Raw genomic sequence first — 11,602 nt, forward strand, 5'->3', positions numbered from 1 at the left:
ACAACTTCTTCTATACCACTAAATAAAATATAATGATACTTTTACAGAATCTTTATTACATAGTGCCACTGTGCACCTCCTAATTTACGTTCTGAGTAATATTTCTTAGTTCGTTGTGTGCAGTATCATCCCTCGAACTGTGCGTGTAATATATAATACAAACTGCCTAAAAGACTGACGGCTTACGATAGGACTTGAAGATTGTTTGATTGTGCTTTCATCACCCCCTCCCCCCCCCCCCCCCCCACGATTTGTCATTTGATTTGAATCAAAGATGTTACTGTAGTTGATGGCAAACTTTTGTCCATTCAGATGCCATGTAAATATCATAAGCTTAAATGTAATATTAAACTGGATGGTAAATTTCAGATTTTGCAAGAGATGAATGATGATCGACACACAGTGGTTTAGCTTATTTAATGATAAAATCAGCATATTATGAACTTAATCTCTATTAGATTGAACATCACGAGAATAGCAAAAGAAAAGCAATATGTAAAGATTCCAAACAATTAAAGATTAAGTGATTTACATTGATGTTGTTTCTCTTTTAGAGGTGACGGTGGAATTCGGGCTATGAACAGGAAATCTGTGAAGTTTATTCTTGTATAACTTCCATACTCTCTGATTACAAACATAGCTCACAAAAATAAACAAACCCTGTAAGCCGTTAAGAATAGCGACAAAGTAGGATAAGACAGAGAACGCCACAAATGTATCTATGATCTGCAAAATCCACGACAGCCCGGTCAGAGAAAATAACTTTACGTATATGGCAAAGTGAACCCTATTTCTAGTCGTTTTTTCGATAGTGGGAGTAGAATGTATTTTGTAGGCTGTTAATATATAAAACATCACATTGGTCACACATACAAAACATAGAGGAGTTATGAGTGTTACAATAAATGCTAGTTTATACATCATTAGCGTTGACACTCTATCATATCCTGTATTTTCGCCTTCTGTGACAATCAACGTCGCAAAGATATTGATTATGACAATAAGTAAAGAGCTACCAAAAGCGTAAAAGATATATTGGATCATTATTTTTCTGTTTTGATTACCGTTAAATTCTGATCGACTTTTTGCACTAAATACGCGATACATGTGGAAAGAGCAGACTTGAAGCCACAAAAACATGGAAAGCCAAGAAAAATGCGACAGGGCAGATACTATTGCTAGACCTGTGGAACTAAAAGACGGTCTTACTATCATAAGAAATTGCGCTAAAAACAAAGATACAACTAAACACATGTTGTTAATGCCAGGGAGAGTTCGAAGAATTGGAAACATACAGTATGTTATAAATGTTATTACTAAACAAAGCAATGATATAATAGTGCAAATAAGGGTCACAATTCTGAGAGCTGAGTTGTCATTTTGCAACACCCTTGACTTCAGTGTTTTTGTTAATAATGGTATATCATTGACACACACCCTTATCCTACCACCTTCTAAAGACCAAAGCTGATGAGAGGAAAGTGAAAATGCTGAAAAGGTATATTCTGTTCTGATTTTTTTCCAATCAACTCCAAATTCTTTGTCCCTCAGAATAACTTGTGGGCATGTCAACAAAGGGCTCACAAGCACATTTCTGTATAATGATGGTCCATGTTTCAATTCATTTGCAAGAACAAAGCAGTGAATCTCTTTGTCAAGTGTCCATAAATACGAAGGCAAGAATAAAGACTGTTGACTTCTAGAAACATTGATGTCCAACACAGATGCATTCCAGGCCGTCATTCCTTTCCCTATCTGTCCCCATTTCGTAGAAGATTCGGTTAAATAAATCAATGTCTTCTCCATCCCATCTCGATAAACTTTACTAGGGAGGAAAACTCTTAAGTACACAAACACTTCACTACGATCAGCAATTACACTTGTACAGCTAGTTAAGCTCATTAGTATGATATCTTCAATGAAGACATTAGTGTCGAGTAGATTATTTATTTTGTTTGTAATTTGATCTCTCATATATTCCATCAATTCTTTAAATGTCGCATTTATTCTGTCAAATGTAAAAAAATCTAGCTTTAAAGCTAGAGTATATCGCAAATGAGATGTAACTGCAAGTAACGAGATACAGGTATCCTTTATTAACATCTTGCCAGAAAAGCATGTCAGATTCCTGCATGTATGCTGAAACAAAAGAGTTTTGAAAGATTAGTAAAAATATACTATTGCTATTGTAGTAAAGATTCTAAGTTCATGAAAACAACACGAACTGTAAAAATGTACTACTATGACATTTTCTGCAGGTAAATTAAACCTTTTTTGATCAACGAGACTAAAAGTAGTCTAATTGTAACAAAGACCGTTACAGATGGTGCAATGGCCAAATGTTTCCATCGTTAGTTGATACGTATATTGATGTTTTCCGAAACATATTAAATTTTAGAAATTGTTTCCGTTTAATTCTTATTTTTTAAAAACTTTTTATTTATTTATTTTTTCATTTCATTAAAAAGAAATTAGTAACTGTTTGATTATTTCCTACCAACCAAGTGCCCAAGAAATCAATGTTATTCTAATTGTATATTTATTGAATCAATGTTTATGTCACACAGGATAAACTGAAATTCAATCTAGTTATCCAAGGGAATGTCCCTACCCGAGTGGCGTCATCAATAGTGATACATGTACTTTTTTATTAATTGAAAACATGTAATTATCGATAATAGTTATTGTAAACCTTTTATAATGATATTGCATTAGCAGTAATGAAGTTTTGATCTTCAACTTTAAAGAATGTTGTAATTGATGTTCGCATATACATACACATGGATAACTCATCTACTGCATGTTCATACAGTATTTACAATAAGTGATAATTTCATAAGTATAGTAAAATGTACTTTTTTCTAAAAATAGAGACCCCTACTGTGTATCAAAACAAACGGATGAAGTCATTTAGCTATCTTCTGAAGAAATATGTTTCATATAAAATTTTTCGAGTTTATATTGATTGCTTTATATGGCGTTTACTTGTCCTACAAGTTTTAGAAAGAAAAAAAGCCTGTGAAGTACAACATAATTTTGGCTTTTTTAAATGTAAAAGATATAAATCTAATACATGTACTTTAAACAGAAAAAGAAGGTGTTCAACCATGAGATTCTGAAAATATGTACATAATTGTTAAATGTACTAAATTAATCATTTGTAACATGATCTATATATATATATATATATATATATATATATATATATATATATATATATATATATATATATATATATATATATATATATATATATGTGTGTGTGTGTGTGTGTGTGTGTGTGTGTGTGTGAGGGTGTGTGTGTGTGTGTAGATAGATAGATAGATAGATAAATAGATATAGATATACATGATATAGCAGATAAATTAATGGATATTGAAAGTTATTTTGCTTTAATTTTATGTTTAGATTAGCCAATAATGTTTTTTTTTTCGTGTGATGAAAGAAGGGGGTATACGTTTTCTAAAGTTTCTGGTCAGAAAAGTAACTGGTCAGAAAAGTAACCTGTCAAGACGTGTAATTTTTGGGCTTTTTAATTACATAAAATATCATTCTAAAAGAAAAAATACTTTTAAAAAAAATATGCCGAGTAGGGACATACCGTAACAAAATATAACGAAAAATAAACGGTTTCATAATAATACCAATTCCTACGGAAGCCGGTAGGTGCCAGGTAGAAAAATATTTTATCTAGCAGCCGCCAAATAATTATCTGGCGGCCGCCAGAAAATTATTTGGCGGCCGCCAGATAAAATATTTTTTCTACCTGGCACCAACCGGCTTCCGTAAATTCCTCTACAAAATTTAATACGAACATTTTCCTAATGTTGTGTAATTACGGAATCACATAATAAATTTCAATTATCCCATCATCTATTAATAAGTTGGAAGAAAATTTTACCTGAAAATCATCAAAGATCTGGTTATGTTGACATGATATATATTCTTGTTTTGTCATAGGAATTTGGGGATCGGAAGCTGCTAGAGTAAATGTGGACCTGAAACTGTTAATTTTCAGAGGAAGAGAAGACGGAATGATTGGTCTAGGGCAGCAGCCAGGAATAACCGGTGGGAAAACGATTTCTCTGTAGCACTCCGAGACACTTCCATTATTATTGCACATTTCGCAGAAAATATTCTTATACGGAAAGCAAACTTTGATATCAGGAAACTCTCGACAAGCTCTAGCAACACTGGAATTTTCTAGAAAATCATTGCAGGGACCATCAAAAGGTAATTGATGAAAGGGGTTGCAAACGCTACAAAATTTATTTTTATAATAATTATTACCAACTTTAATCATGGGAAATCTAAATGTTTCAGTCAATTCACAAGCATTCTTGATGTCTTCGTTAAATGTTGTCCAACTTCCAGAGATATTGCAACTTTGGATACTGCTGAATTGTCCTTTAAAACAGTTCTTACTGCATTTAGAAACTCCAGCGTGAGGTAAAAATGACAACACGCACAAACTCCTGTTAAAATAGTTAATGAGTGTTTGTAATGATTGAAAGTTTCTATAGTTAATATATTTATCGCAAGTGACTTTCAAAGGCCAAACTTTCAATTCTTGTGTCACGTTTTCAGCAATGTTTATTTTGTCTGGAGTTTTCTTGTTGCACAAGTAACAAAACAGATTTACATAGGTTTCTCCATATCTTGTTGTCACCGGAAACGCTTGATAAAATTGTGATGTATTACCATCAGTGCAAAAATGTTCCAAACGTTGATCCTCAATACATCCACCAATCGCCAAGTAATCTTTACCTTGATCATCTTCGTTCCTATTGAATCGATCATCAATACAAATCCAAGGCTGCGTAAATGCAAAATCGTCACAACAGTCTTCTCTGCAGCCTACATTACATGAACAAGGTTTTTGTAGTGGAATTGTATAGTTCAGCAATGATCCTGGTCTACAGGCACCATGTCGTGAGAATGCAAAGCCTGTTTGAAGAACATTTGTAATGTTGATTGCAGGAAATCTGATCATTGAAAACGATGGGCTCTTGAATGAAAATGAAGGTGTAGAAGGTGGCAATTGTTGCCCAAAGTGGACTCCTGGAGGAAATGCTCCTATAGGAGGAAACTCATTAACAGATGTTGGGCACTTTAACAGGTTTTCCTTTATATAGAGATTTTGTTTTAAAGGTGGCGCATTCCCTTGATTGGAGTTTCTGAAGACTTCATTGACGTATTGCTTTAAATGAGTATCACTAAAATCAAATGATATCTTATATTGAAAGGGATATTCTTTGTTTTCATCGTATATCTCATCGGCTGATAGAAAATCAACATCAGTATAATACTCTGCATTGTTATCACCATGGTTACAAAGAAAGCAAAAGTAATTCTTGTATGGAAACGAAGCTTCTATTGTAGGTTGAAAGGAGCATGCTGTTTTGTAGATGCTGCTTGAATTTTCACATTGTTTTATTGCTAAATGCGTTTCCAATGAGGGTGGATTGCACATGGCACAGAAAAGATTTTTAAAGATACCCATAGAGGCATTATAAGAGCTCAGGCACGCTTGCTCTATTTGCTTGTCATAAAATAACCACGATCCGGTGACATTGCAAGATGCTATTGTTTGATAATAATACTTTGAACAATATTGAGCTGAGTTCGGGGAAATATGGATTAAATTACATGACTGCGTTATTGCAAAATCTATAATATCTTGATATGATGAAAGAAAGTTGAAGTCTGTGTTCTTTCCGCATTCGAAGTTCACATTCCATTCTTCCAATAAAGTCGCATTATTACAAAATGCACAGTACTTATTGATATATGAAATGTTCGTGGTGCCACTAGTCACTGGTGGATGAAGGAGAATATCCACTTTAGATCGTTCCTTAGTACATTCTTTTGATAGAGTAAAATTAGTCCCTATAGGACATGAGGCAACTACTTCTTTTAAATTTGCCCTAGTGAACAAAACCTTTATATTTCTACATTCTCGAAGCCCATGCCTAAAGAAAACATCAGGACAACATTTTTCCTCGGAAAAAGGAGATAAACATCTTTCTTTACATGAACAAGTTCGACATCTTGATGAATTCGGTTCTGTTTTGTTTGGTATGTCGAAAAGTGTTAAAAGAGATTTGTTGCAAATTATTGCTCCTCCACATAAAAGGATGCTATGATAAAGTACATGAGTAATATTAAAATTAAAACCGGGTGATCTTTCAAGGTTCCGATCATCTTCAGCATGAGTTATTGCCATACAAACAATAACGAACAAAAAGGATGGTTTCCTCCATAATATCATTGTTTTCGGTGGTCTGAAAGTAGATACACTTCTTACTATGTAAATATTCTGTAATGTAAAAGGTGAAGATAACGAACAGTGATCAATTTCATAAATACAATAGATAAAACGAACCGTGAACAGGGCAAAAACACGGCCCCTGGAAACACCAGAAGTGGGATCAGTTGCCTAGGAAGAGTAATCATCCCCTTTCAAACGGTCACACCCACCGTGAGCCCTATGTATTGATCAGGTAGATTGAATACTCCGCAGTCAAATTTAAAATAAAAGCAATGATTTAACGAATGGTATGAAAAATGTTAGACAAAATACCACCCAACCCAACGAATGGTTGTATTTACCGTAGAATTTGCGAGTGCTGTTGTTAATTAACATGTATAATTCTTGTTGCGCAATTGGTGCATTTCCTTTTACATGTATTTTAAACACCAATAAATCGAATTTCAACATGCAATTCCCTAGATATGTTTATGGGGAATTGGCCCATTAAATAATTGTGTATTGATTAATATTGATGACATTGTTAATGGGATACTGACCCATTGAACAATATTGTACTTGACATTGCTAACATTGTTGATGGGATATTGGCCCATTCATTTGATATTGATGACATTGTTAATGACATATTGGCCCATTCATTTGACATCAATAACATTGTTAATGGGATATTGGCCCATTGTACCCATATTGCGTGGAGCTGTACATTCGTGAACTTTACCCAGTGCACAATTTAGTCCACTTGGGGTAGCCACTTTTGTTCTTAATTGTTGGGGAGACGACCCAGCGGCCGCTCCCAAATTTATCATAAATTATGACACCGTGACAACATACGCCAAACCCTTTGAAAATCTCTTCAATTAGAAAAAAGTTCCTATTAAAAAATTGAGATAAATAACAACGAAAACTTCAATACGCAAATCGTAACGCTTGGTAGGTTCATTGGAAAGATGTGATATTGAAAACTTCTAGGACAGATGCTGACTCTTCAAACTTTTAATGTAAATACCGAAATATTGAAAAATTCTCATTAATGTGGAGGTAATCATTTGAATTAATATATATCTATGGGAAAATAATTTATCTATATAATAAAGGAGTTATTGAACTTATATCGGTGAATATTGATATTCCTAAGCTCGTGCAGTAAAGTATCAAGAGAATAAAATATTTTCTATACAATACCCGCATCCACTATACAAATTCTCCATACAATACACGTCATGTATTTACAATGTTTAATTTAAAAAAAATAACAGGCTATAAACTCATTGCTTCATCTCCCAATAATATTTTGAAAGAATTATACAGTGGTGAATTTGTGTTGAAGTTAGTTTCGTGCCTTGAAGAATACAAATGACAGAAATACACATGTACCAGTAGTTTATGCAAATTAGCACTATTACGACGTCTATCTACCCATCATTTGAAAAATCGTATAAAAAGTCATTTATTTAAAAATGTAATTAGATTTTTTAAATTGAAATTTACTAAATTTATTAATTTTTATAAATTATGTAAAAATAGTTGCTTTAAAACAGTAGATACACTTTATTTTACTATGCTGCGCGAAGTATTGCACAATGAAAACCCCATTCGCCCCCCTTAAATTATCATGAAAAAATACATCTTCTCTAAATAAAAATACTTACGAAGCTTCTTTAGGAAAATATTACAAAAGAATAGCGATGTTACATTCTTGGTACATCACACACTATAAAGCTGCTTCATATCCCGTCCTTCTCCAGTGCAATGGTCAATGTTTTATTGATTTAACAGGACAATGATCTATTGATTTAAATTTAATCAACAACTATGCATTGAAATATTATTGTTGTAATTTAGAATGTTAATGCTTTTATTTTATACAATATGTATTGTATTACTTGTGTCATAGCCAGTAGTTTTGAAGAGTTATTGTTCGATTCTTCAGAAAATTATTTATTAATCAGGAACTGTTAGTAATTACGAATAAACTTTATTATTGGATGATGAGTTTTAAGTGATCATTATCTTTTTTTCCGCAGTAAACGTCAAAAAGTCGATAACACTACAAGTAGCAAAAGTATAACATTTGAATAACCCTACTTACAACGATATCAACTTAAACTAATTTTCTTACTTGGTTCAATCCTCTTAGGAAAAAAGGTTAAAGTGCATCGATAGGCCTACAACGTACCTAACATGTTTTCGATGTGTATACTTTGTTATGAACACGGCACTGTCTCAATAAAAACGGAATGAAAGTGTGAGTTTGTGTTTACATCAGATAAGAAAAAGGCCTTACAATTGTAATGAAACATATGTTAATATGTTAATAAAATTTAATACGCGTATTGTGGTCCTATCCTAACCCAAATGGGCTATAATGTAAATGAATCTGAAGCCACACAACATTGGGATGCTTCAATTTCAATAGGATAAACATGGCCTAGCTGTTATTGAAACAAGAATTTTTCTCTCTTTCATACATATATTATGCTAACTTTGATTAACAATTCTAGCTCATCCCAGAATGTTAAAAAAACCCCGCTGCATATAGCTTATGAATGTTTGCTTATCTGTACGAATTTAGTGTGGCTCTGCAACTCATGAGTTTTTCAAATTTTTCAGAAATTCCCAAGTAAAACTCTAAATATGTATTGTTGCCCAACCCTTCCCCTGAGGGTCATGATTTGAACAAATTTGAATATGCACTACCTGGGAATGCTTGCATACCTAAAATAATGAATCATAGCCATATTACATTTATGAAGAAGGTTTTACAGTTTTTTTTATATATATATTTTAATATATTCATTCCTATTCAAAAATCTGAATCTTTGTTTGTAATCCCCCCCTACCCCAGGGGACCAAGACGTGAAACATTTTAATCTGAGAATATTTGCATATTAATTAAGCTCTAGGGTCCATGAGATAGATATATTTCAATCTGCACTATTTGAAACTGCGAACACTTTTATATGACCAGAAAGGGCCCTGCTGCTTTTCAAAGGAGATTTTGAAAGATTTTTTTTAAATATATTCCTATGAAAATTTAACTTCCTATTTTGCCCCACCCTACTGTGGGTGGCCATGATTTGAACAAATTTAAATCTCCATCCTCTGAGGAAGCTTTGATCATTTATGGCCCCGTTGTTTCTTAGAATATTTTTAAAGATATTTACCTTTATATTCCAATGTAAAGCTTTGATCCCTGAATGTGACCCCACCTTTCCCAAGGGTCAAGTGGTCAACAAATTTGAATTTGCACTTTCTAACTTTGCTTACATATTAATATAACTAATCATGCGACTGATGTTCTTGAGAAAATTTTAAGGATTTTTCCTTCATATTTCCATGCAAACTTAAATCCTCTATTGTGTCTTCGATCCATTGTGGCCGGGCCCATGATTTGAACAAAGTTTTATTTATACTATGTCAGAAAGCTTTTACATAAGATTCTTATTTATTTATTTATTTATTTTTTGCTCAGTTATTCTTGAGAAAAAAATATGCTTAAACACACACCCTATTTTGACATTTTTTTAAAATCATCCCCCCCCCCTCCAAAAGGGTATGACCCTTTATTTGAACAAACTTGAATCCCTTTACTTCTGGATGTTTCAGGTAAGTTTGATTGAAATTCGTCCAGCGGTTCTGGAGAAGTTAGTGGAAAAAATTATAACAAACGGACGGACAGCTAGATAGACAAACAAACATGAATGGACAGACAGAAGTCGAACGATAATTGATCAGAAAAGCTTACTTGAATCGTCGGTTCAGATTAGCTAAAATATTTAATGGCCTGTCATTGATCCTCTCTTATATCGAGAAAAACGCTGAAGGTCATAGGTAAACTAAGCACAAAAAGATTGTCATTGCGTTCCCGACTTAATTTTAATTAGCAGCATGATGAAAACAGTTTACATATATAATGATACAGGAATGACTCTTTTGATTCTGTTGTAAAAGTTAATGCAGCATACAATAAATAATAGATGCCTAGATCAACAAGTGGTATCAAGACAGTACTTCCTTTATCTATTATCTTATTAAAAATTTAGCAATGACTTCTAACATAAATTATACTAAAGCACTTACAAGTTTCAAGATTACAGAAAAATATTTCACAACACATATTTCAACACAACTCAGAATCTGTTCGATGTCTGTGAGACAAGTATGAGTTTCATGTCAATTGACCTACTTCCGCCAAAGTAATTGCCATTATAATTTGAAAATTTCTACTTATTCACTGCTTTCTCGACTTTTTTTTCCAATGTATATTTTTTTTTATCCGTATCTATTTATTAACTTACATATCAATTTCACTTTCATGTAATTGACCTACTATCACCTTTGTTCTACCACTTGGACGTAAAAATGAATACCTACTTTATGTGAATAAAGTACTGAAATTTTTTTACCCACTTGTACAAACTGTATCGAATGATCAGTGTTTCAAAGACTAAACCTCATTTAAGTTCATCCAAAAATTTGAGTTTGAAAATACTTCTGGTTTGGTAGTTAGAACACTTTTACACTGCTATTCACCATTTTTACGCAGATTAAGTATGACACCGCATCAATTTATCGTCCGTTTTCCATAAATGTGTTTTTTGCAATAAAGTATGTGCAAGCAGATGCACAAATAAATTGAATGCAGTTCTATAACAAAATTGTAGTCGACTTCATATACTTTAAAATTCTGTTAAATTATTCAGTGTTTCCTTGTCATGCAATAATTGAATGCGCCTTCAAACACTAGTCTAAATTAATTATGTAGTATAGAGCAATCAGATATGATATGAAACATTTGAAAAATATTACATCGATTAATTTTTGTTTCATTTTCAGATGCGATTCTACTTTACCAGTGGGAATCATTTTTTCGCAAGTTTTATGGTCGATACAATGACCTTGTCAGCAAATACAGCCTATCATCAAGTCTAATGCTGACTGACGACGTTTTTCATACTAAATATTAGGCCATTATTTACACTCTAAATTGACGACGGATTTTTCCGTTTTTTCCGATCATGACAAGGAGCACATGGCGGGTGTGACCGGTTGGCAAGGGATGCTCACTCCTCCATGGCACCTGATCCCACGTACTTCTGATGTTTTTGAAGGTCCGTGTTTGCTCGGCTCCCAATTTATATTGTTTAAATGGAGTTTGAGCTTGGATACTGATCGTTATCTCCATTTATCATTTGAAATCCTTTGACAATTTTGTTTTAAGAATATTCGATCTTCACAAAATGGTTCCACTACATTTCAGAATATGGTATTCAATATCTGGTACCCCGTTATACAGGTTTATCTAACTCAAATGAGTATCAATGTTTG

General features: G+C 33.0%; 1 protein-coding gene across 1 annotated transcript; it reads right to left on the reverse strand.

Annotated features, from left to right (window-relative positions):
* Positions 1-513: 513 nt before the first annotated feature.
* Positions 514-1,743, reverse strand: LOC133187953 (probable G-protein coupled receptor Mth-like 4). The gene has a single exon (XM_061323349.1). The coding sequence runs from the start codon at positions 1,741-1,743 to the stop codon at positions 529-531; it is 1,215 nt and encodes a 404-aa protein (XP_061179333.1). The 3' UTR covers positions 514-528.
* Positions 1,744-11,602: the final 9,859 nt, after the last annotated feature.

The sequence above is a fragment of the Saccostrea echinata genome, unplaced genomic scaffold (genome assembly GCF_033153115.1).
Source record: "Saccostrea echinata isolate AGI-Se365-2 ecotype Australia unplaced genomic scaffold, CSIRO_AGI_Sech_v1 ptg000015l, whole genome shotgun sequence".
Taxonomy (NCBI): domain Eukaryota; kingdom Metazoa; phylum Mollusca; class Bivalvia; order Ostreida; family Ostreidae; genus Saccostrea; species Saccostrea echinata.

What these genes read in the sequence shown, in the direction of transcription:
- LOC133187953 (XM_061323349.1), bottom strand. Translation starts at nt 1,743, where the DNA reads ATGACGGCCTGGAATGCATCTGTGTTGGACATCAATGTTTCTAGAAGT.